Below are 27,133 nucleotides of genomic sequence, written 5' to 3' on the forward strand. Positions count from 1 at the left end.
CTCTATCACCACCATCTGATTTCTCCAGTGTTTAGTGAGCCCTCATTGGTTAATGTATTACATATTTATTTGTTTTGTTGCTTTTAACCTTTAAAAAAGCAAACTAAAAAAGTGAACAGGGTATCCCCAGTGGATAAAAATTCTTTGATTTGCTCAAAATAGACAAATACACTGACAGAACAGACTAGCAAACTAACAAAGTCCCTGTCATCTTTCACCCAACAGAGCCCTGATATCTATACACCATCAATCCATTTGCAGAAATAATCAAATGTGCATACCAAAAACTTAAATTTCCCATGGGGAACAACCTACCAACTCAAAACAAATGGGAAACAAAATGAGTAGAAAGTAAAAGTAAAATTTGGAAAGACAGAATCAGCATGCTAAGTTCCATTGCTTCTGTTTGTTTTCTTGGTTATTGTTTTTTTGACTGAAGAATGGCTGATGTACAGTGTGTTGGCTTCAGGTGGACCACATAGTGATTCCACAATTCCATACATTAAAGAAAGTGTAGTTTCTTCCTGTCACCACAGAGACATTGCCGTGTTACTATGTTCCTGATGCTGCGCTTTTCATCCCTTTGACTTGTTTGTACTATAATTGAAAGTTTAGATTCACCTCTGGGATCCAAGGAAAGATGTGCCCATGAGATTGATGAATGTTTCTTGGTTCTGTTAGACCAATCCACTGGGCATCTTGGTGGAACTTCCAAAAATGTCAAAAGATAGCCTCAGAAAAAAATAAAACCATGATTCTCATACAGAAAAAGAGAGAGAGCAGGAAAGAGAGAGAGAGAGAGAGAGAGAGAGAGAGAGAGAGAGAGAGATCTACATGTTTGGAGGTAAACTTAGTTCATTTTCTCTTTGGAACAACTATGTAGGCCATTTTCTACACTGATTCAGGCATCTGCCATACATAACAATTCATCAGGCCAAAAAGAGTGCAACAAATCATGGAAGTAAAAGCCTCAAGGAATCTCCATGTTCTGCACTCAACCCACTCAATTTCCTGCTAAAGCAGAATTTCTTCCGTGACTGCCAGCCCATTAGGGTCAGCATACAGCAGCAGTCTCCTTTGTTCCTTCTGTAAACTTTCCACTTTAGAATCCCCAGGAGAGTGGCCAGCAGTCACCAAGGCAGGTTCTCTCCTGTCGTGTGGTAATGAAACTGGCAGGCTGGCGGCTTCCTCCTAGTTGCCATGGAAATCACCAGGGCTGCTGGCCCTCTGAAAACAGAAAACAGCAAGGGCGAGGGCCCGCAGTCCACCCCGCCCTGCAGATTAAACCAGTCTCAAGCCAGAGCCAAGGATTGAGCAGAGGTCTGTGGAGTGGAGAAGTGAGCCTCACACTGGAACTCCGAGGTGTAAGTGGTTTCTCTGTTCTTCTGTTTTGAAGGCATGTCTAGCATAACAGGCAGTTTTTAATAACCTCAGAATTTCTGCTGCATGGCAGGCAAGTTCTGTGGCGGTTTGAAGAGCCAGTGTCCGCATCACTGTCTTCTTGGAGCATTTGTATTTCCTGAACATAAGGTAACAGTTCTGGGTGGCTTCCCCATGAGACAATTTTTTCAGCTTTCAGGCATATGAATTGCTCTTTATTGAGATTCTGCCTTTAAAGGAAGTATTTTCACTGCATTAAGCAAAGAATGAAATGGTTTTTCTATTTAGTTTCTAAGTAGATAAACTAACTTAGGCTATTATAATATAACACGTATCTTCATGGAGCCTGGGCTTCTTGTTTCTACTTTAAAACATCTGGCCACCATCTTTTCCTATTTGTCTTCAATTCTAAATAACAATTAAACAAAAGAGGTATCAATCATCTCTCTTTTCCTTACTGTGATTCCAAAGAAAATAAGAAACTCTCAAAACATAAGCTTCCACTATTTCTTTGCTGTTTTTATCTAATAATACTGTATTTATTACTTATTTACTCACTACTTATTAGAAAACACAGGTTAAGGCAAAGCTAAAATTCTGATGAACATTAACATTTGGACGGGTTGGTTAGCTTTTTAAAAAATTTGTCATTTACTCAAATGTGAATAAAACATGATAAATACTGTAGTAAAAAGCAAGATAATGAGGATGTTTTAGAAAACCAGTAGTCCTTACACAGCTCTGCATAGATTTCATTGTTTAATAAACATATTGTGGGGCAGGTTTTTAGCAATAAGTGTGTTGGTATACTGAGGAAAGAAAATATTTCAGAGGAATTGTGCATAATATCGATAAAAACCTGTCCTTAAAAACCAGCAAAAGTATCAAACCACACTTGTTTGAAAATTTTTTAATGAAAAGAGTGATCTTTGGGAAGTTTTTAACTTTTGTTTTTATACCAAATAATGAAGTATGTTTGTGTGTAACAGAACTTGTTTCATTCCTTTTGTTTCCAATTCATCTAGCATGAGGGTTCCATATACACTAGGTTAAAGGCTACAGAGTCTGGTAATAGAATACAAGGCATGGAAGTTCACTTGAATAGGAACATGACCCTGGGATGGGAATGACACTATAATTTCCACCATGACTCCCTTGTCATATTTGGCTGTCTGAGTTGAAGTCTTAGCTGTTTCCTACTGGCTCTAGGACTTGGAGCAAGCTGTATAATTTCTCTGTGTCTCCATTTCCTGATATGAAAATGGGGCCATAATATCTACCTTTAGGATTATTGCAAGGATTAAGTGACATATAATGTATAAAGCACTTTGAACAGTAACTAGCACTCATTAAATGTTACTATTAATCAATAAAAATTTCCTAACTGCAGTTAGTTTTCAACACATATGCATCTCTCCATTTCAAATTTCTTATTTGAAACTACACTGTCCGTTATCAATGACCACTTTCTCTGTATAGCTTGTTTAGCCTTGGGACCACAGGGCTTGAGGGGCTGTAAATGGTCATGCAGTAACATTTCTTCTCTACCTGGTAGTTTGAATTCTCTTGGGGATCAAGAGTTATGTACTTGGCAAATTAAGTTTGAGGTGTCAGACATTCAGATAGAATTATCAAGTAAGGTGTTGGATGTTGGAGCATGTAGTTCAGGGAAGAGTTTGGGAGCTGGTTAACCATCAGCACATAGATACTATTTAAATCCATGGGTTAGCATGCAATCTCTGAGGAAGTGGATAAACAGTGAAGAGAGTCAGGCACTGCGCCAAGGAAATGCAACAATGTCAGAAAACAAGGAAAGATGCCAGCCAGGGACTGCAAAGGAGTGGCCATGACGTAGCAAGCAAAAGAGGATAATGTGGTATCATGATGAGAAAAAAGTTATTTACTCAAGAAAGAGGGAATAAGCAACCGTGTCAAAAGCTGGTGAGAAGTCAAGCAAAATGAGATGAGATTAATCCCTGGATTTGGCACCCTGTGGTGTGGGAGTCACGGGGAACCTGGTAAGAAGGGTTTCGAAGGTGGGGGGTGGTAAGAACAGCCTGATTGAAATGGCTTAGAAATCTCACACAAACAGGCACTGGGCTCACTGTATGAGTCCAGATTTGCTTATAAAAGCTTGTTTTAAACTTCTTTTAATGTACACACAGGTATCCATGTAAGAAAGACAGGTTTGAGGCAGGCATGAACTGTCATCCATGCCCCTCGCTTACCAAAGTTTCGTGAAAGAGGCAGGATTTGAAGCCAGTTTAAAGATGAGAGTAGTTTCTTGGCATATGAGAAATAGCAAACACTCCTAGACACAGGAAGCAATATGAACAGCATGAGAGAGGCGCATCTCTCTTCCCCCCATGCACACACACACGCACACAAGGACTTGTTCCCACAGTATCCCCCTGAATCTTCTCCTTTCCAGTTTCCATCCATTGTCCGTGAAACGATCACTTCCCATTTGCATCTCTGAAATGCCTGGTCTCCACAGTCATGAATGAAGCCAAAATCTTCTCTGTGGCCAGAGAAACTAAAAGATTCATTTGGAGACATGCCTAGACACCATTTCATGGGAACTCAATTTAGCCCAAATTTTGATGCCTAAATTATCCACTCGAGCTCTGCTGTTGGCACAAAAATAATCTTCAAGGAGTTCTCAATGAGATCAGGAGCCATTTGTTTTTTAAAAATAAACTTATTTCAGGATAGTTTTAGACTTACAGAAAAACTGTGAAAATAGCACAGAGACTTCCTATGTACCCCACACTCAGTCTCATCTCTTATAAGATGTACTAACATCTTATATTAGTATGGTACATGCATTTGTCACAATTAATGAACCAATATTGATATATTAACTAACCTTCCTATTTTACTTGGATTTCCTTAGATTTTTACCTAATGTCCTTTTGGTATTTCAGGATCTCATCCAGGATCCACATTATCTTTAGTTGTCATTCCCAGGAAGTATTTAAAAACCCTTAAAAATCTTTCAAGAGAGCAACAAAGTTTAAGCTGCCTTTGGTTTCAGTATCTGTAACTAAAATCATTAAAGGAAAACTGAATTCTTCCTTTTCTTACTTTTCTAAAACCTAATCCTTTCAATAGTTGAATATAGATGAAAGGAAAAAGCTTAAGGCTTACACCTTGAGGAAATCATTCAAAGGACTTTATGGGACTGTAATAATGTATAACTGGAGGTGGAAGATATTAATCGCTTTTTATTATTCTGGATGCAGGTAATTAAAATATTAAAGGTTTGCCAGTCATTTCTTGTGTCTCCTCTCCTAGCAAAGGGATGGCTCTGACTCATTTTCCTTGGTAACCTAACAGTCACATCATACAGGTCCTGTAGTTTGAGAAAAGCTCCCCCCATGTAAGCTGGACAAGACTGGACACTGACATGTTGGGCTGTGGGGCAGTCTTCAGTAAGGACTCTTAAAATCCCTCAATGGAGAGCAGTTAGGTCAGTGGCAGTATGTGACATCAGTATGTACAAACTCTGCTCACGCTTCCTTAACCTTGGGAGGGTGTGGAGTGAGGTGGAAAGAGTGATCTGGGGCTCGTGGTCCCCATTCTAGGTGAGTGTGTTTCACTCTGTGTCCATCAGATACACAGGGATGCTCCACGGCAATAGCACACCTAGACGATGGTCACTGGAAGAGTCGCAGGAGGTTGGGGACACCTCATGTGACTTTTACCAGATGACATTCAATGGCTTTTAAGGAGACTCACAGGCAAGGCAGGCAACTGAGCTCAAGTTTCCTGCCCTCTCACTTATACACAAACTCTCATTACGCTTCCTCTGTCGTGACCAGGCCACAAGCTGAAATTCCTACTGAGGAAGAAGTAGAAGAAAATGTAAAGGATGGATAATATGCATTTTTACCTTAGCTAATGGCTGGATTCATTTGGATAATATAAATATTTATGGGGGGGGGGCCTCTGTGTGTCAGGTGTGGTGCTATGGACCAGAGAAACCAGTCAGCAAGAAGACCAGGTCTTTGTCACATCAGAAACCTGACACAGCAAACCAACACCAAAGGGCCCAGCATCCAATAAGCAAATCAGTGGATGAAATCAACACCCAGTTGAGCCCAATGCTCTCAAAACACAAAAGGTCTGCTTTACAACTGGTTCTTGGTCATCTTAATCTAGAAGCTTCTGAGCACTTTCGTCCACTTCTATTATTAAATATATTTAATCTCAAAACACTAATGCAATTGGTACTTGAAGAGATCCTGGCTTCACCAACCACTGGGCATAAATAAGGTTCAATTAACACTAGGAGCTATACTTTGCCTGTTCATACTCTCACCTGCCTGACAAAAACAGGTCCTCCATCCCTCTGACCACTATGTCTGCACAATGGACTCACCTCCCATCCTTCTTTGGAGCTCCCACGAGTGTCTTACCTGTCTCACAAGTGGCCCTCTCACCTGGTACTGTTCCCGACCACCACTAGATGCTGACTGTCCCTTGCCTCTGCCCTCCAGGAGGGGCCAAATGGTGCTGCCTGCCCCTCATTCCCACTGCACCAGAGCCACCCAAAACTCAGTGCAGAAGCGGGCAGAATGACTCTGTCCCCTGCTCAGTGTCACAATCTGTCCCCTGGGCAGGGGCCCCTTGTGCCCCACATCTCAGAGTTTATGATAGCAGTCCATGCAGCTCCACTAGACTTGGCCCAAGGCATTAATTAGTCCAGGCTGAGAAGAGACGAGTGCCATCCTGTCCCTCCACTCATCCCTGCCCTAAGCCTTCACACATCACTCTCTCCCTTCCTTCTTTTGTCCTCCACAATTTCTCATGTGCAAACAGCCACCTGACTGCAGTGCCTCCGACCTTGTGAGGCATGTGCAGAAGTGTCTGTTCAGGCTGGGCTGGGGCTGATGCAGGGTGACTACTCCGTGACAGCTTGGAGCTTGGTACTTCCAAAGAAGAGGAAAGGAGCTCAGGACATAGGCATCCCAAGAGCTTCCAATCCAGTCTACTGAGAGGAAGGAGGCACAGGAAACAATCAGCCAGAGCTGCTGGGCTGTGGACAACGAGGGGCTGGTTGTCTGGGCCAAAGGGTGATGAAGTAACTGCGGGTAAAAGGGGGTGGTTTGTTTGGTCCTAAGGAAATGAAAATTCCATGGCTCATACCAGGGGTGGGGGTGTGTTGCTGTGGAATGGGAAGAACAAAAAAAGTAACACTTAGTACTGTAAGAAAACACAGGGGAGAGACCCAAATTAACTCTCATCTAGTAAAGGTGATGAATGGCTGAAGGAATAATGTCCCTTAAAGATGTCCATGTCCTAGTTCCCAGAACCTATGAGTATCATCTTAGCAAGAGGGACTTTGCAGATGTGATTAAGTTAGGGATCTAGAGCTGGGAGATTATGCTGGATAATCTGGGTAGGTCTAATGTAATCACAACGGTCCTTCTAGGAAACATACAGGAGGAGGCAGAGAAGGAAAAGGCAATGTGACTATAGAAGCGGAAACTGGAGCAATGTGTCCCCAAGCTAAGGAATGCCTGCAGCCTCTAGATGCTAGAGGTAGCAAGAAAGGACTCTTCCTTAGATTATGCAGAGGAAACTAGCCCTGCTGACACCTTGACTTTAGCACAGTCAGGCTCATTTTGGACTTCTGACCTCCAGACATGGAAAAATAAATTTCTTTTGTTTTACCCACTGTTACAGTAGTAGTAGGAAACTAGTATAGACATTATGAGGAACCTACAGAACACCCACATCAAACCACCAAACAAACTATCAAAGCCCTTTTTTAAAAATCATTTTGTTATCATTAATCTACAATTACATGAAGAATGTTATGTTTACTAGACTTTCCCCTTCACCAAGTCCCCCCCACAAACCGCATTACAGTCACTGTCCATCAGCGTAGTGAGATGCAGTAGAATCACTACTTGTCTTCTCTGTGTTGCTCATCCCTCCCTATCCCCCCCCACATTATACATACTAATTGTAAGGCCCCCTTTCTTTTTCCCCACCCTTATCTTTCCCTTCCCACCCATCCTCCCCAGTCCCTTTCCCTTTGGTAACTGTTAGTCCATTCTTGAGTTCTGTGATTCTGCTGCTGTTTTGTTCCTTCAGTTTTTCTATGTTCTTATACTCCACATATGAGTGAAATCATTTGGTACTTGTCTTTCTCTGCCTGGCTTATTTCACTGAGCATAATACCCTCTAGCTCCACCCATGTTGTTGCAAATGGTAGGATTTGTTTTCTTCTTATAGCTAAATAATATTCCATTGTGTATATGAACCACATCTTCTTTGTCCATTCATCTACTGATGGACACTTAGGTTGCTTCCATTTCTTGGCTATTGTAAATAGTGCTGCAATAAACATAGGGGTGCATCTGTCTCTTTCAAACTGGGCTGCTGCATTCTTAGGGTAAATTCCTAGAAGTGTAATTCCTTGGTCAAACAGTATTTCTATTTTGAGCTTTTTGAGGAACCTCCATACTGTTTTCCACAATGGTTGAACTAATTTACATTCCCACCAGCAGTGTAGGAGGGTTCCGCTTTCTCCACAAACTTGCCAACATTTGTTGTTGTTTGTCTTTTGGATGGTGGTGATCCTTACTGGTGTGAGGTGATATCTCATTGTGGTTTTAATTTGCATTTCTCTGATGACTAGCGATGTGGGGCATCTTTTCATGTGTCTATTGGCCATCTGAATTTCTTCTTTGGAGAACTGTCTGTTCAGCTCCTGTGCCCATTTTTTAATTTGATTATTTGCTTTGTGATTGTTGAGGTGCATGAGCTCTTTATATATTTTGGATGTCAACCCTTTATCAGATCTGTCATTTATGAATATATTTTCCCATACTGTAGGGTACCTTTTTGTTCTATTGATGGTGTCTTCTGCTGTACAGAAGCTTTTCAGCTTGATATAGTCCCACTTGTTCATTTTTGCTTTTGTTTTCCTTGCCTGGGGAGATATGTTCATGAAGAAGTCACTCATGTTTATGTCCAAGAGATTTTTGCCTATATTTTTTTCCAAGAGTTTTATGGTTTCATGACTTACATTCAGGTCTTTGATCCATTTCGAATTTACTTTTGTTTATGGGGTTAGACAGTGATCCAGTTTCGTTCTCTTACATGTATCTGTCCAGTTTTGCCAGCACCATCTGTTGTAGAGACTGTCATTTCCCCATTGTATGTCCATGGCTCCTTTATCATATATTAATTGACCATATATGTTTGGGTTAATGTCTGGAGTCTCTATTCTGTTCCACTGGTCTGTGGCTCTGTTCTTGTGCCACTACCAAACTGTCTTGATTACTGTGGCTTTGTAGTAGAGCTTGAAGCTGGGGAGTGAGATCCCCCCCACTTTATTCTTCCTTCTCAGGATTGCTTTGGCTATTCAGGGTCTTTTGTGGTTCCATATGCATTTTTGAATTATTTGTTCCAGTTCATTGAAGAATGCTTTTGGTAATTTGATAGGGATTGCATAAAATCTGTATATTGCTTTGGGCAGGATGGCCATTTTGACGATATTAATTCTTCCTAGCCAAGAGCATGGGATGAGTTTCCATTTGTTAGTGTCCTCTTTAATTTCTCTTAAGAGTGTCTTGCAGTTTTCAGGGTATAGGTCTTTCACTTCCTTGGTTAGGTTTATTCCTAAGTATTTTATTCTTTTTGATGCAATTGTGAATGGAATTGTTTTCCTGATTTCTCTTCTACTAGTTCATTGTTAGTATACAGGAAAGCCACAGATTTCTGTGTGTTAATTTTGTATCCTGCAACTTTGCTATATTCCGATATCAGTTCTAGTAGTTTTGGAGTGGAGTCTTTAGGGTTTTTTTATGTACAATATCATGTCATCTGCAAATAGTGACAGTTTAACTTCTTCTTTACCAATCTGGATTCCTTGTATTTCCTTGTTTTGTCTAATTGCCATGGCTAGACCTCCAGTACTATGTTGAATAACAGTGGGGAGAGTGGGCATGCCTGTCTAGTTCCTTTCAGCTTCTCAGTGTTCAGTATGATGTTGGCTGTGGGTTTATCATATATGGCCTTATTTTGTTGAGGTACTTGCCCTCTATACCCATCTTGTTGAGAGTTTTTATCATGAATGGATGTTGAATTTTGTCGAATGCTTTTTCAGCATCTATGGAGATGATCATGTGGTTTTTGTCCTTCTTTTTGTTGATGTGGTGGATGATGTTGATGGATTTTCCATGTTGTACCATCCTTGCATCCCTGGGATGAATCCCACTTGGTCTTGGTGTATGATCCTATTGATGTATTTTTGAATTTGGTTTGCTAATATTTTGTTTAGTATTTTTGCATCTACATTCATCAGGGATATTGTTCTGTGATTTTCTTTTTTTGTAGGGTCTTTGCCTGGTTTTGGTATTAGGGTGATGTTGGCTTCATAGAATGAGTTTGGGAGTATTCCCTCCTCTTCTATTTTTTGGAAAACTTTAAGAAGTATTATATCTTGTCTGTATGTCTGATAAAATTCCAAGGTAAATCCATCTGGCCCAGAGGTTTTGTGCTTGGGTAGTTTTTTGATTACCACCTCAATTTCTTTGCTGGTAATTCGTTTGTTTAGGTTTTCTGTTTCTTCCTTGGTCAGTCTTGGAAGGTTGTATTTTTCTAGGAAGTTGTCCATTTCTTCTAGGTTTTCCAGCTTGTTAGCATATAGTCTCTAATAATTCTTTGTATTTCTGTGGGGTCCGTCATGATGTTTCTTTCCTTGTTTCTGATTCTGTTCATTTGTGTTGATTCTCTTTTTCTCTTAGTAAGTCTGGCTAGAGGCTTATCTATCTTGTTTGTTTTCCCAAAGAACCAGCTCTTGGTTTCACTGTTTTTTTCTATTATTTTATTCTTCTCAATTTTATTTATTTCTTCTCTGATCTTTATCATGTCCCTTCTTCTGCTGACTTTAGACCTCATTTGTTCTTCTTTTTCCAATTTCAATAATTGTGACATTAGACTATTCATTTGGGTTTGTTCTTCCTTCTTTAAATATGCCTGGATTGCTATATACTTTCCTCTTAAGACTGCTTTTGCTGTGTCCCACAGAAGTTGGGGCTTTGTGTTGTTGTCATTTGTTTCCATATATTGCTTGGTCTCTATTTTAATTTGGTTGTTGATCAATTGATTATTTAGGAGCATGTTGTTAAGCCTCCATGTGTTTGTGGACCTTTTTGCTTTCTTTGTACAATTTATTTCTAGTTTTATACCTTTGAGATCTGAAAAGTTGGTTGGTAGAATTTCAATCTTTTTGAATTTACTGAGGCTCTTTTTGTGGCCTAGTATGTAGTCTATTCTGGAGAACGTTCCATGTACACTTGAGAAGAATGTGTATCCTGTTGCTTTTGGATGTAGAGTTCTATAGATGTCTATTAGGTCCATCTGTTCTAGTGTGTTATTCAGTGCATCTGTGTCCTTGCTTATTTTCTGTCTGGTAGATCTGTCCTTTGGAGTGAATGATGTATTGAAGTCTCCTAAAATGAATGCATTGCATTCTATTTCCTCCTTTAGTTCTGTTAGTATTTGTTTCACATATGCTGGTGCTCCTGTTGGGTGCATACATATTTATAATTTCTATATCCTTTTGTTGGACTGACTCCTTTATCATTATAAATGTCCTTCTTTATCTCTTGTTACTTTCTCTGTTTTGAAGTCTATTTTGTCTGATACTAGTACTGCAACACCAGCTTTTTTCTCCCTGTTGTTTGCATGAAATATCTTTTTTCATCCCTTGACTTTTAGTCTGTGCATGTCTTTGGGTTTGAGGTGAGTCTCTTGTAAGCAGCATATAGATGTGTCTTGTTTTTTTATTATCCATTCAGTGACTGTATGTCTTTTGATTGGTGCATTCAGTCCATTTACATTTAGGGTGATTATTGATTGGTATATACTTATTGCCATAGCAGGCTTTAGATTCGTGGTTACCAAAGGTTCAAGGTTAATTTCCTTACAATCCAAGAGTCTAACTTAATTCACTTAGTATGCTGTTACAAACAGAATCTAAAGGTTCTTTTCTGTTTCTCCTCCTTTTTCTTCCTCCTCCATTCTTTATATATTAGGTATCATATTCTGTACTTTTTGTCTATCCCTTGATTGACTTTGGGGATAGTTAATTTAATTTTGCATTTGCTTAGTAATTAGCTGTTCAACTTTCTTTACTGTGGTTTTATTACCTCTGGTGACAGCTATTCAACCTTAGGAACACTTCCATCTATAGCAGTTCCTCCAAAATAGACTGTAGAGATGGTTTGTGGGAGGTAAATTCTCTCAGCTTTTGCTTATCTGGAAATTGTTTAATCCCTCCTCCAAATTTAAATGATAATCTTGCAGGATAAAGTAATCTTGGTTCCAGGCCCTTCTGCTTCGTGGCATTAAATACATCATGCCACTCCCTTCTGGCCTGTAAGGTTTCTTCTGAGAAGTCTGATGTTAGCCTGATGGGCTTTCCTTTGTATGTGATCTTATTTCTGTCTCTGGCTGCTTTTAACAGTTCTGTCCTTATTCTTGATTTTCCCATTTTAATTACTATGTGTCTTGGTGTTGTCTTCCTTGGGTCCCTTGTGTTGGAAGATCTGTGGATCTCCATGGCCTGAGAGACTATGTCCTTCCCCAGATTGGGGAAGTTTTCAGCAACTGCCTCCTCAAAGACACTTTTTATCCCTTTCTCTCTCTCTTCTTCTTCTCATATCCCTATAATGTGAATATTGTTCCGTTTGGATTGGTCACACAGTTCTCTCAATATTCTTTCATTCTTAGAGATCCTTTTTTCTCTCTGTGCCTCAGCTTATTTGTATTCCTCTTTTCTAGTTTCTATTTCATTTATTGTCTCCTCCACCATATCCAACCTGCTTTTAATACCCTCCATTGTGCTCTTCAATGATTGGATCTCTGACCTGAATTCATTCCTGAGTTCTTGGATGTCTTTCTGTACCGCCATTAGCATGTTGATTATTTTTATTTTGAACTCCCTTTCAGGAAGAGTCACGAGGTCCATATCATTTAAATCTTTCTTGGGAGTTGTATTAATAATTTTACTCTGGACCAGGTTCCTTTGGCATTTCATATTTGTATATGGCGCCCTCTAGTGTGCATAAGCTCTATTCTGGAGCTGCTCAGCCCCTGAAGCAATGTTGAGGGTTGCAGGGGAGCGGTATTGGTACCTGGTGGGAGGAAATAGCTGTTCCCTGCCTCCCTGCTGCTGTTCCTGTCTCCACTGCCTGAACCAGAGGGCCAAGCTCACAGATATAAGCTTTTGTCGCAGAGCAGCTGGATATGGATCCCTGCTTTCCACAAGCAGCCGGAATCCCAGTCTCCCCAGTAACTCTGCCTGTCCCAGATTTGCAACCCTGTATTCAGAAGAGTATGATGAAAGCACCATGAAATATAGGTTTGTGCTCCCAGCGCAGATTTCTGGAGCTAGGTATTCAGCAGTCCAAAGCCTTCCACTCCCTCCCTGCTCAGTTTCTCTTCGTCCCACCGGTGAGCTGGGGTGGGGGAAGGGCTCGGGTCCCCCTCAACCACAGCTCTGGTACGTTACCCCATTCGCTGAGGTCTGCTCTTTTATCCAGGTGTGTGCAATCTGGCCCCTTCCTCTTTCCTGTTGCTCTCTCAGGATTAGTTGTGCCAACTATATTTTCTAATTGTACCCAGTTTTTGGAGGAAGCCTCTGTCTTCCCTCTCAGGCCACCATCTTTAATCTTCCTTGAGTGTCTTATCAAACCCCTTTTTACCCGCAGTTACTTCATCACCCTTTGGCCCAGACAACCAGCCCCTCGTTGTCCACAGCCCAGCAGCTCTGGCTGATTGTTTCCTGTGCCTCCTTCCTCTCAGTAGACTGGATTGGAAGCTCTTGGGATGCCTATGTCCTGAGCTCCTTTCCTCTTCTTTGGAAGTACCAAGCTCCAAGCTGTCACGGAGTAGTCACCCTGCATCAGCCCCAGCCCAGCCTGAACAGACACTTCTGCACATGCCTCACAAGGTCGGAGGCACTGCAGTCAGGTGGCTGTTTGCACATGAGAAATTGTGGAGGACAAAAGAAGGAAGGGAGAGAGTGATGTGTGAAGGCTTAGGGCAGGGATGAGTGGAGGGACAGGATGGCACTCGTCTCTTCTCAGCCTGGACTAATTAATGCCTTGGGCCAAGTCTAGTGGAGCTGCATGGACTGCTATCATAAACTCTGAGATGTGGGGCACAAGGGGCCCCTGCCCAGGGGACAGATTGTGACACTGAGCAGGGGACAGAGTCATTCTGCCCGCTTCTGCACTGAGTTTTGGGTGGCTCTGGTGCAGTGGGAATGAGGGGCAGGCAGCACCATTTGGCCCCTCCTGGAGGGCAGAGGCAAGGGACAGTCAGCATCTAGTGGTGGTCGGGAACAGTACCAGGTGAGAGGGCCACTTGTGAGACAGGTAAGACACTCGTGGGAGCTCCAAAGAAGGATGGGAGGTGAGTCCATTGTGCAGACATAGTGGTCAGAGGGATGGAGGACCTGTTTTTGTCAGGCAGGTGAGAGTATGAACAGGCAAAGTATAGCTCCTAGTGTTAATTGAACCTTATTTATGCCCAGTGGTTGGTGAAGCCAGGATCTCTTCAAGTACCAATTGCATTAGTGTTTTGAGATTAAATATATTTAATAATAGAAGTGGACGAAAGTGCTCAGAAGCTTCTAGATTAAGATGACCAAGAACCAGTTGTAAAGCAGACCTTTTGTGTTTTGAGAGCATTGGGCTCAACTGGGTGTTGATTTCATCCACTGATTTGCTTATTGGATGCTGGGCCCTTTGGTGTTGGTTTGCTGTGTCAGGTTTCTGATGTGACAAAGACCTGGTCTTCTTGCTGACTGGTTTCTCTGGTCCATAGCACCACACCTGACACACAGAGGCCCCCCCCCCATAAATATTTATATTATCCAAATGAATCCAGCCATTAGCTAAGGTAAAAATGCATATTATCCATCCTTTACATTTTCTTCTACTTCTTCCTCAGTAGGAATTTCAGCTTGTGGCCTGGTCACGACAGAGGAAGCGTAATGAGAGTTTGTGTATAAGTGAGAGGGCAGGAAACTTGAGCTCAGTTGCCTGCCTTGCCTGTGAGTCTCCTTAAAAGCCATTGAATGTCATCTGGTAAAAGTCACATGAGGTGTCCCCAACCTCCTGCGACTCTTCCAGTGACCATCGTCTAGGTGTGCTATTGCCGTGGAGCATCCCTGTGTATCTGATGGACACAGAGTGAAACACACTCACCTAGAATGGGGACCACGAGCCCCAGATCACTCTTTCCACCTCACTCCACACCCTCCCAAGGTTAAGGAAGCGTGAGCAGAGTTTGTACATACTGATGTCACATACTGCCACTGACCTAACTGCTCTCCATTGAGGGATTTTAAGAGTCCTTACTGAAGACTGCCCCACAGCCCAACATGTCAGTGTCCAGTCTTGTCCAGCTTACATGGGGGGAGCTTTTCTCAAACTACAGGACCTGTATGATGTGACTGTTAGGTTACCAAGGAAAATGAGTCAGAGCCATCCCTTTGCTAGGAGAGGAGACACAAGAAATGGCTGGCAAACCTTTAATATTTTAATTACCTGCATCCAGAATAATAAAAAGGGATTAATATCACAAGGTCAGAGGCACTGCAGTCAGGTGGCTGTTTGCACATGAGAAATTGTGGAGGACAAAAGAAGGAAGGGTGAGGGTGATTTGTGAAGGCTTAGGGCAGGGATGAGTGGAGAGACAGGATGGCACTCATGTCTTCTCAGCCTGGACTAATTAATGCTTTGGGCCAAGTCTAGTGGAGCTGCATGGACTGCTATCATGAACTCTGAGATGTGGGACCCAGGAGACAGAGTGTGACACTGAGCAGGGGACAGAGTCATTCTGTCCACTTTTGCACTGAAGCCCACCACAATGTCTAGCAGGCACAGTAGGAGGTCAGAAAGTGTTTTGATCTTAGCTCTTAGTCCTGATGGTCCCTTAAACATTTTATATACATTTAAATAAGCAAAAATGGAAATTGGACAATAATTTCCATTAACCAGATTTGCTCACTAATAATCTCAAGGCCTACTATTCCCCAGAATTTACAGGAGGACATTTGTAAATCGGATTTGTTTGTCACAGAAAAAACTATGCAAGGAGGCCTTTTGGTTTTATCCTGAGCCTATTCTCTATTCAAATTTTCAGTGCACATAGTGCATGAGATGAACCAGTTACTTTAGATTTCTTTGGGGTGGCTTTTGCATGCCATCAGAGTATTCTAATATATTTCTATTATTACTATAATTGTGCCATTATATAATATCATGGTTTATGAATAGTACTATAATACTATGTGTATCATAATATACTGACTAGTAGCCATAGTATTTCTGACTAGCACTGATAGGCCATATATATAACTACATGCATCCTGCTTTACTCTTATTATGTCCTAGCATGGTAGGCATGATCATCCCCATGCCACACTGAGAAAAATGACTCAGAAAGTTTCTTTGACTAGCCTACAATGTACAATGAGTTGAACATGAACAATTACAAAAATATTTTTAATTGTGTCCTCTTAAGACACAAATTGCATGCTTGAGGCTAATTTTGCCCAAATTCCAACTTACAGAGACATAAACTTTTACTTCCTCTTTTTCTAGATGAGGAAATATATCAGATGATAGGAAACAGTTTGAATCTTATATAAATTAAATGAGATACTGATCACATAAGAATCATAGCAAACTCAGTTTTCTGCCATTCACAATAAACTAAGTAAACCTCAATGAAAGGGAAAGAGGCTCTTCATGAATAGAGACTCTACAAAGTGGTGACTTCAGAATTACAAACCTGGAAGGGTGTGAGAAAAATTCAGTGGCTCCTACCAGGGGTGGGGGTATGTTGTTGTGGAATGTGAAGAAGAAAGAAAAAACAACACTTAGCACAGTAAGAAAACACTGGGGACAGACCCAAATAAACCTAACTTCCAACAATAAGCTTTGAAATATTAAGCAACAAGGATATGACTCCTCTTATAAATATCATGACATAGTGTTTATCTCTAACCTACCTCCTGCCGTGCATTTGTGGACCAGAGCCAAAGAAAAATAAATGCTAAAACTAATTTTTCTCAAAGAGATTCTCAAGGTCTTACACCTAAGCCCTCCTACAGAGTGTTTGGGAGCCTGTCATCCACATGATACAGAGTAGCCAACACTTCTCCTTGGCCTACCTGGGCAGGATGACCGCACAGCATTGACCTCGTGGGAACTGGGCCTGAGAACAGGGGATGCTCAGTTCTGGGGTCTTAGTGAGGCGTGTCCACCACACACTTCTCTCATGCTTCTTGTTTAACCCTTGCTGTCCGTCAAACATGAGACAAGGTAGGGATAAGGCTTAAAGTACAATATCCTTGGGTGAAAATGTATTTATTTAAATCCATATTAAGGCTTAAACAAGTGATAGTAGACTCCATATGAGAGTGGGTTTTGAGCACTGGGCATCTGGAAAGAGTGGAAGATGAATTCAGATGAGGCACAGCCAGGAGGCCCTGGAGAAAGGAGAGATACTGACTATATAAGCTTGTCTATCACCAGTCTCATTAGCCACTAATGTTGCTACCAGTCTAACAAAACCACTAAGAAGCTCTTGACTGGGAAAGTAAACTGTACCTTTCTTGGGGCTCTCAGGAGCAGAGTGATGTCTCCAGCATACAGTCCTAGACCAGCCATGTTGGGATGCTAGGAACAAAACAATGAATGCTTTCTCATGCCCCCATGTGGGACCTCCTGCCTCCTCCTCCACCCATTCCTTCCCAGGGGTCCATGCAGGTGTCCCAGCTTCATCCATAGCAGGACGAGAGCTCATCCCCATCCCCACCTCCTAAATCCTTTTCTCTTGGATCTCATCCCCTCAAGGATTCTAGATATTGAAAGAGATTTATCTGGACCCTGCAGGTAGAGTCAGCAAATGGAGGGAGGTAAACCTTTACACAAGAAGAGCATCTCCTACTGGGAACTCATTGTCCTCTCTGGCTCCTACTTCTCCAATTCAACTTCTACCTGGCATTTAAATGACCTAGTACAGATCCAAACAGGTCTCTTCTGCTTACAAACCTTCAGTGCCCCATTTCTGCTCTTTCAGGGGCCTCCAAAAGGGCTTTTTGCATGAAAAGGAGTGTACAAGCCAAGCCAGTGGGTAGAGTTAAAAATGCTCCAACTTTTTACTTTTCATCTCAAAATCTAAAAATTCTAGTCTTTGTGTATTGTTTACAATGTAGATAGTATATATCTGGTATTTATAACACCTTTATAAATAAAAACCAACATCTACTGGGGAGGGCTTTTTAAAGTTTGTATTGATCAGAAGAGTTTGGAGATCAAACCCTAGCTTCACTAGCAAGGTCCCTAAGCTCCGCCCGCCTCCATTCCCAGCCCCCTGGATCCTGAGACCCGCCAAGCACTCAAGTCTCTGAGATTTTGCTCAAGTGAGCCTTGGCCCTGCAGCTCCTTTCCTTTCCTCTCCGCAGCCCCTTCCCTGCCGGCCCAAACAGCACCTCCTTTGGGCGTCGCACCCACTTCTTCCTGCCAAACACTAGATCTGCATCTTTAACAAGCCCTCATCAATCATTGCCTTATAATTTGTTGCCTGGTTGGTTGTTTCCAGAGTATATGCTAAGTTCCTGGGCAACCCGTTAGACCCCTGGGGTGAGCAAGGCCAGCTTACTGCTTTCAATGTTAGCAAACCCTGGGTGGGCAGCCTTCTGATAAAATACATCCCAAGAGTGCAGGTATACATCTCATCTTTGTGGAACACACCCCAGATTCCAAACTGTCTCCTTTTCTGGAATGCCTCTCATTTTCGCCACCTCAGAATCTTCAAGAGGTTTGTAGGAACACACTTGGAAATGCTATTTGTGAGAGACATTCTTGTCCAGCTCCTCAAGTCCTGGCTTCAAAGTGGGTTTCTTGGGGTGTCCAGACATTGTCTTTCTTCTGCCCTTCTTCCCAGCACTGCAGCTCAGATTATGTTTTAGACCATCTACTTGCTTATTTCCCCAGTTTCTTCAACTGAGTCTTTTCTCCAAGTGATTTTCTACTTTTAAAATAAAAATCACTTCTAATTTCAAATTAAACTCCCTTCTGAGTTAAAATTTTTAATTGGTCTTGATTTTTAGTTGATGTAAGGATTGGGAGAATACCACTTTATTTTCCACAATCACATTTTTTGTCTTTTGTGTTAAGGCAGTAGAGCTCAAAACACCATTATTCATGACAATTTTTATCTGTTTTGGGCAAATGGTCCAAATGCTATCCTCCCACTGACACAGTATCTCCTTAGTAGTAGTATCTTCTTACAAACAGAACTAGTCCAGTTTGAAACATTCCTTTTGGAGTCAAATATAAACATTATCTAAATGTTGGGTGTAATCCTAGGTTGAAAAGGAATCCCTGTGGAATTTGTTTTGAAGTAACTAATGTCTGTGTCTGCCCAATTCACAAGTCTTTGCTTTCATGCAGCTAGTTGCTAGTGTTAATTGCTTTTGAGAGTTCTTCAGCTACAATACAAATAATAATAATGTTTAAATTATTGAATCTAAATAGTAGCTCTGGTTTTTAAGTGATTTAAAGGTTCATACACAGTTTTCAGACTCTTGACTGAAAGATGTAGGTAGATTACCAGGATCTGAGCTTTTGTCAGGGTATTATAAAGCCATTTATTATGTCTTACAACCTCAGTATGTCAGAAACTTCCAGTGCCCACCAATACCCGTGTCTGCCTTCCTCCCTTGGTAGAGCACTAGGTTTCATTTCCAAGTGGTGAGGTGGTGCCATGTGACTGAGTTTTGGCCAATGAAATGTGGTGAGAAAATCCTTTGGAGAACCTGAGAGCCATAGATGATGGCAGAACTACAGACAAAAGCGGGAGTCCCTGAATGACTCTGTGGAGCACAGCACACCCTCCCTCACCCCCCAAAAGCAATAGACTGTAATATAAAAGGGGAATTGACCTTACCTTTGTTTCACTATGTATTTATTCACTTGTGGGCGGGCTTCAGTATGGCATAAGCATTTCACATTGCCCTTGCCTCTTGCTATGTCCTTCCTCCCCTGTAGTGGGGGTGGAGAGGATGCTAACATTAGGACACAGGAGGCAAGTGTCAATGGTGGAGCACACAAAAAGCTGTGAGAAAGTGATGTATCAGGGCAAGTTAGAAGGTTCCAGGTCAGAAGAATCCTTGGGCTCTCCTCTCCCACTTCCACCCCTGCCTTCCCCATAACCTGTCATTCTCTCTGTCCTACTTTTGTATTTTTCCAATTCTGGTCACACTACACTAATTACATAGGTAATTTTCTTGCTCTTTTTCCAACTCAGGGAATACTCCCCTATTCAGGTATTATGTCTTCCATGAAGCTTATCATGGCATCTTTCACTGCCAGGTAAAGTTAGGTATAGACTTAATATCCCCATGCAACTTGTTGTTATAGTGGTTATCACTCTGTACTGTGATTATTTGTTCAGGTGTCTCTTCCACTGGGTATAAACCCTTGAGGGAGCTCTTACTGCTTTACATTCTCAGTTTCTAGCATAGTGCCTAGCACATAGCAAGGGCTCAACAAATGTTTACTGAACGAATGAAAAAAACATAGTTTACCAAATGAAAAAAAAAAAACTAAGACTCTTTTAACTGTTTGTTATATAAATCCAACTCAGACTGTCTTGAGTAGAAGAAAAAATACTTGGTTTACATATTTTAAAAATCAAGGAAGGATGTCAGGTATGACTTGATCTAGGTGCTCAGAAAACGTTGTTAGGAATGTCTCTACATTTCTTGTCTCGGTTTTCCTCTTGTTGGCTCCATTGTCAGACACGTTCACCACTTCTGGAGATAAGATGACCATCAGTAGATTCAGATTTCTCTTCTACAAGCTGAGCAACCCCCAGAGACAAGTTTCTTTCCCAATAGTACCATTTCCACTATGGGAAGGGGCATAGCAAGGGGCAGGGGCAATGTGATGTATTTGTGCCTATTCTGTCTATACCATGCTAGAATCTGCCCACAAATGAATAACTACATAGTGAAACTAGGTGTTCACAGTCCATGTTCAAACAAACCTAAAGAAAGAAGTCCATGATAAAACTGAAGTGGAGAAAAATGTCCAACTAACATCTTTGTGGAAACCCCATAAACTGTTTACCAGGGATATCTGCCCTATCTGTACCTCTTCATGAGGCTTCATGCATCTGGCCTTCTTGTCTGGCCTTTGGGCTCCCCAATGTCCAGAAGGCAGGGGACATCCTGAGGTCCAGCTCAGGCCCTGACTGCTCAGAAGTTGCTCACAAATCCCTTTAGGGATCTCCAGCTAAATATGCAGGATATCAATGTCCTTTTCCCTTCTTATCCCTTTTCTTCTTCCATGCATGCCTCTGAGTGGTTATCAGTACCTGAAAGAATGAAGTGGACACTTTCATCACCAGGTTCTGGGTTGATGTATAGATTCCCTTCACTCTCTTTCCCTTGAAGACTGGGATCAGAGCAGGCCAATGGTATTGATGACAGCATTTCTAGTTTCTGGGATGACAGGGTTACTGGGTTATGAAGTCCTAAAAACCTCCAGTGGAATCTGGGACAGCTGATTATCTAAAATTATCTTACAATTAATAAATTATTCGCCATTCCTTACTAAGTGGGGTAGCCACCAACATATTCTAGAACTATTTAAAACTGTTAAGCCAGTCATTCAGGGAAAATTCTGGCTCTACACATTTCCCTTTCTTTTATTAAAAAATGAACTAATGAATGAATCCTTTAAGAAAACCCTGTACCAACTTCAAAACAAATACAAACACTATACAGTGCCTTATTCAGTCCCCCAAATGGACTTCATGTGCTATGTTCCTATAATCGTACATACATTCAGGAACGCCTTTCTCAGTTCAGCCTTGTCTGTCTTCCTCTCTAGTGTATAAGTCCTTGGAGGGGAGAGTCTACATCTTGTTCATCTATGTTCCTTCTGTTTGGCCTTGGCACTTAGCCTGTGCTGAGCCCCACCTGACTCCTGCCTCCCTCCCCTCCCCACTGCAGTCCCTGGTTGTCACATACAGGCCTGGCCCACCTTGGGCTCCAAAGCTGAATCAAGTCCATTAGAACATAAGCCCCATAAGCTCATTGTCTTATTCTGGGCTGTACTCCAGGGCTAACAAACTGCCTGCCACCTAGGAACCGCCCAATAAGCATTTGCTGAATGAATGAAGTTAAATTGCTGTGAACCAATGTCTCACCTTCTGGGTACATTTTTTTGGCTGAGTTTATTTTTAATCTCCCGGCACTCCACCCATGTGCTTGTGCATCTTTGCTACCTGACTGTCTATCTGACCATGGCATTTTTAGCTTTGCCTCCCTTGGACTTCTTATTACCTTTGCCACTTTGTGGCCTCATCTTGCACCCTAAGTGTTGCATGACTGCCTAGCTTCCTTCCTACTGTCACCATTGTCTTTGGACACGTTTAACTCCCCAGCCTGACTCTTCCATCTGTTCCTTCCTGGCTCTTCCTGTGGGGGCCCTGGCACTAGTTCTGGACTCTCCTGGTCTGAGGTCTCATTAAAAGTATCTTCTCAAATTTACAGTGCTCCAAATACACAGGTGAACTGAATTATATTGTTTGGTCTCTCTCTTCAGCCATCAGCTAATCAGGGAAAATTTAATTATTGTTTTAAAACTGAAATCTGGTATCCTATGTCATAATGTGTGTCTTATTCCAATCACACCCAAAAAGAAGACCTCATGTCTATTAGATACCAGGCACCGTAGGGCATTTTCCCCCAAACCAGATGACAGGGCTGCACTTTGAACTATGCCTGCATTCCTACTTACTTAGATCACTTAACAGTGCTTCTATAATTGCTTAGTTTTTGAGCCCTACAATAAGTTCTTTGATAAAATCAATGCATAAAGTTTGTTCTGGGAAAGGAGTAGATAAATCAAGATCAATGTGATTAAATGGTGTGTGATGTTTTGTCTATTAACACAGTTAAAATTGACTCTAATACTTACACTTCTAGGACAGAAAAAGTATGAATGGACCTATGAACAGAGTAATATGATGGAGGGGCATGTTTGCCCAGTTAGAAATTAAAGTTTACCATTAACTACTGTTCATCTGGTATTCGTGCTATGTTGTTTAAAAGGTAGCGCTTGAATAGCTGAATCCAACAAGGAACTGTTTGTCTCCTGGGTTCCAGGAAGTCAGATATCGAGAGGGAGGAGGGAATGTGCTTGCTTAGGGGGTTGACAGGTACTCAGTACAAGTAGTAGGATGTGCCCACTCAACACAGTTCAAATTCTTGTGCTTGGACAGGCTGTGCTACGACTCCTCTCTGGCATCCACTCTTGCTCACTTGCGGCGCGAGACAGTCCCGTCGGCAGACATCACAGGCAGTTTTATGCCTCAGATGAGCAGCGTTCAGGGGGCTGGCTGCTGCCTTCCAAGAGACTCTGAAAAGGGAACCTCCCTGTTCCTGGGCTCCATGCATCACTTGCCTTTGTTAGAAATGCAAGGGAGAAACATTTATAGTGAGTTATTTCAGGGGTCCCTCTTCCATAAGCTGCACATACATCATGAGATCCGTGATGGTGAAGCTGCATTCTTTCTTTTAGGTGAGTCCCAGTGAACTGGCTCATGCGGAGGGAACACAAAGACATGCTGGCACACACTGAAACAAGAATGGCACCACCTTCTGGGCCCAGCCTCCTTCTGATCAGCACACTGAGCATCTTTACACTCAACAGCTTCACGAGAGGTCAGAAGAACAGCACACTGATTTTCACCAAGGAAAACACCATTCGGAATTGCAGCTGCTCTGCAGACATCCGGGACTGTGACTACAGTTTGGCCAACCTGATGTGCAGCTGCAAAACCATACTGCCTTTTACAGGAGAGCGAGCCAGCTACAGTGGCCACCTGACCATCTGGTTCACAGACACCTCTGCACTGGGCCTCCTGCTGAACTTCACGCTGGTCCAGGACCTGAAGCTGTCTCTGTGCAGCACCAATACTCTGCCCACTGAATACCTGGCTATCTGTGGGTTGAGGAGGCTTCGCATTAACACTGAGGCCAAGCAGTCCTCGCTGGAGCAGAGCTTGCTCCTCTACAGCAGTGGGGAGAATGAACCCAGAGAAAAGCCCATGTTGTTACACAAAGACTGGCAAACATGTATGTATATCTCTTTTTTAGATATGGCGCTTTTCAACAGGGAATCGTCCTTAAAATCATATAGTATTGAAAATGTGGCCAGCATTGCCAACAAATTTCCCTCCTTTTTTTACTTTAACACCTTCCCAGTTCTAAGCAACAAAAACTATGTTGTCACATTCATTTACTGACATTATAACTTCATCCAGCCACCACAAACTTTGACACACTATGGATGACTTGAACAGGAATCTGGGATTATAAGGCCAATGGTATCTCCCTACCCACAGCTTCGCTTGTTCCCCTGCCCCCATTCACAAACAAATAACCAGCCCTCTGCTTCACTCTCTGCCCAACCCTGGGAGCTGTTTTGAACACAAAATAAAAAGAAACCAAAACCAACTTGAGTCCAGAAATATGTCTTAAGGTCCTTGCTGCTGGGGTCTGTGGAGAAATGCCAGGTCAGAGATGATGGAGAAAGCAGAACACACCAGGAATGGCTTAGTAGAATTCGGCATAGGGAATGACCCCAAGAAGACTATCATCCTTCAAAACAGGGCCTAAACTTGTTTCTGTGTCATTTTATTATATTGACTGGAATTCCCCTAGGTAGAGAACAATAGATTTCAGAGGTTCCCGGTCTGTGAGTTCCACAAAATGATGAGGTTCTCCTAGAGTGATATTTTCCAGGTATTTTGCTAAGAACAGATGCACTGAGAAAGGGGAGTTTTGAGAGTGTGTTTGTGGGGGACAGGGTTGAAGCTTGGAGGCAGACCAGGCCTGGATAGGGTGGGACCTCAGGCTAAATAGGTCACTAGGATGGGGATACAGAAATGAAAATTGGGGGAAACAAAAACCAACTACATAAGTTCAACTTTTTGCTAAGAGCAACGCCTAAACCTAGGGAAAATCTGTCTTTTCCGGCCTTTCTCCATCATGCCTTCTTTCTTCCCCTTCTTCCACCTTTGTCCCTGCTGAACCCCGTTTCTCCTTTCATTGTTCTCATCCCTCTCTTCCTCTTTCTCCTCCTGCTCCGGAGATCAGAACTTAGATTAATACCATGACAACTATGTTTGACTACATTAGGGGCTAGTCCAGGAATCTAACAATCACTTGCAATATTATTCCTAGGAGTAAAAATGCTCATATTACTAAAAGACAATTCACAAAAGAACTTTTAGGGCCCAGTCCATTTGGAAGTTTAATTCTGGAAAGTGAAAATACTTTGTGTGACATGGTTAACACAAAATGGTTTTGTGTGTGTTAATAAAAGGAACCAAGACAACATGTTTTTTAAAAAAATTAAACTGACATGAGTGTCCAAAGAAAACTTTTCCTCACAGAGATTCAACTCACCATTGAAGTAGACTATAAAGAATCCATGGCAATTATGGTAGACATGTCTAAACCCAGAGTGCAAAGAAGTAGAAACATTATTGCATTCACAATACCATGAGGAAAAGAAATAACTTTATTATGAAATAACAGGTGTCTTGGAGTTGATGACTTCAGATCACCTTCACCCCATTTTTCTCTTAACATTAACATAGGATAACTGATATAATATGAAATGTCTACATTTGCCTAATTGGTGGGGGACTTGGACACTCAGGTGAATTAATTAGCATGAGTTCATAATGTCAGTGTTGAAATTAGGCCAAAACTAAGACAGACGTATGTATTTTAATAGAAAAATGCAGTGACCTCATTACTGACATTGTACTTGAGAGGTAAGATTTAAGTGATAGAAAAAGACAAGGGAAAAAAGGAGGAAAGACAGCAAGAAGGATATAAGTGAAAAGATTAATAATGAATTCACTGTTGTTAATGAAAATGCAAAAATTGAATTTCAATGGACTTCTATGAAGAAAGTATAAGATTAAATGATATTAGGAATTATGAGCATCTTAATATGTATATTTTCTATTTGGTGGCTTTGAATAGTTTCAATGTTCTTTCTCATATGTTTTATGTTTTAAGTGGTCCTTATAAGAAATAATTGTAGATAAATGGGACTTAAATCAGTAGACTAGGAAAGTTAGTTTAGTTACAAATCAAGCCTTAATTTTGCAAATTTCTGGACTGAAAATGTAGTTCAGTTTGCATTAACAGGATAAATAAGAAGCAGAGAAAATCCACAGCACACACATGAGGAAACTGCATTTGGGGCTCATACACAGGGCTGGGGGATGTTGGCAAACAGAGTGTACCTCTCACCTGAAGGGGCCCAGTAGTTCAGCTCCCATTGAGTGCTGCCATGAGAGAATATGAAGGGGCCAGATCCCACCCTTCAAAAGAATTAGGAATTGCCCACATTCAGGTTAAATTCACATCTGGTAAACATTGCACACCACTCCACATTTTTCTGTTTGTTGCTTTCAAAAACTCTGTGTGTCAAACAAACCATGTTAGTGGTTCCCATTAAGCCTGCAGTTAGCCATTCATTCCCCCTGACTAGTGATGTGCTGGTAAGAATTTAACCACCAGCTCTCCAAAAAAAAAAGTGCATAGATGAACATGTACATAGGTTTATTATAAATTCTACTGATATAAAAGATGTGTAGCACACAATTTACAAATGATAATAAACTATATAATACTATGTATTATAAGCTCTACATACACAATTAATTCTCAAAGACTGCGTGCGTTAGTTGATCTTTGCCTAACTCTTGCATCCAAAGCCAACCCAAGTTTGTGCTTGATGAGTGAATTTGCTTCTGGCAGGAATGTTGGTTGATATTTCATTTGCATTAGTAGTAAGAGGAAAATTAAACAACAAAGATGTAGTGGGAACATCATTTGTTAGTTAATGATATAAGCAACTCCTTTGCTGAAGCAAATAATAGTTTTCAAATCCTGGAGAGATATTTCCTCAATTTGGGGAACTATTCACAATGTAAGGGCTATAGACACAATACATTTTTAGTTCATTCTACATTGTTAAGATTTTTCCCATCACACTCAACAAAACAATAAACCAAAGCTTGATATGTATTGTTTTCCAATTTCAGTCATGTAAATACTGCCACCATAACCAATTTCAAACTACCCAGAGAAGTCACTGAACACAGAGCTGAGAAAAGATACACAGTAGGATATCATTAAATAGCATTTCTACCCTACAGATACAATGGGTGCAAATAATTTCAAGAGCACAAATAATAGTAAAACATAGTAGAATAATTAATAAATGATGAGTTTGGAAGATTTATTATCTTTGTTTTTTATTTAATTTATTATTTCATTGTAAGTTTATATAATTTGATTTTTAATAATGACTGTATTTAAAAATCAGCTTGCAAAATTCCTGAAAACAATTAGCTCTCATGAGCCAGTGCATGTCTGCCTGGCATCCCACTGACTCTGGTAGAAAGTATTGCTGAAGGAACTAAATGAGCACAATGACTCACAGGAGATGAAATCCATATAGCCAATTGCTGAATTAAAAAAATTACCTCTACTAAGAGAGATACAACGGGATACCAACAGATGGGCACACACACACAAGAAGCTATTTAATATCAACTTTTATCATACTTGTTGGCGAGCAAATATTCTCATATAATTTTAGTGGGA

At 41.3% G+C, this 27,133-nt stretch overlaps 1 protein-coding gene across 1 annotated transcript; it reads left to right on the plus strand.

The window, feature by feature from the left end:
* The first annotated feature begins 1,025 nt into the window (after positions 1 to 1,025).
* On the plus strand, positions 1,026 to 26,547 carry C1H21orf62 (chromosome 1 C21orf62 homolog). Its single transcript, XM_036880173.2, has 2 exons — positions 1,026 to 1,364; positions 23,019 to 26,547. Exon 2 carries the CDS (start codon positions 23,041 to 23,043, stop codon positions 23,743 to 23,745), a length of 705 nt encoding a protein of 234 aa, XP_036736068.2. The 5' UTR covers positions 1,026 to 1,364; positions 23,019 to 23,040; the 3' UTR covers positions 23,746 to 26,547.
* The last annotated feature ends 586 nt before the right edge of the window (positions 26,548 to 27,133 follow it).

The sequence above is a fragment of the Manis pentadactyla genome, chromosome 1 (assembly GCF_030020395.1).
Source record: "Manis pentadactyla isolate mManPen7 chromosome 1, mManPen7.hap1, whole genome shotgun sequence".
Taxonomy (NCBI): domain Eukaryota; kingdom Metazoa; phylum Chordata; class Mammalia; order Pholidota; family Manidae; genus Manis; species Manis pentadactyla.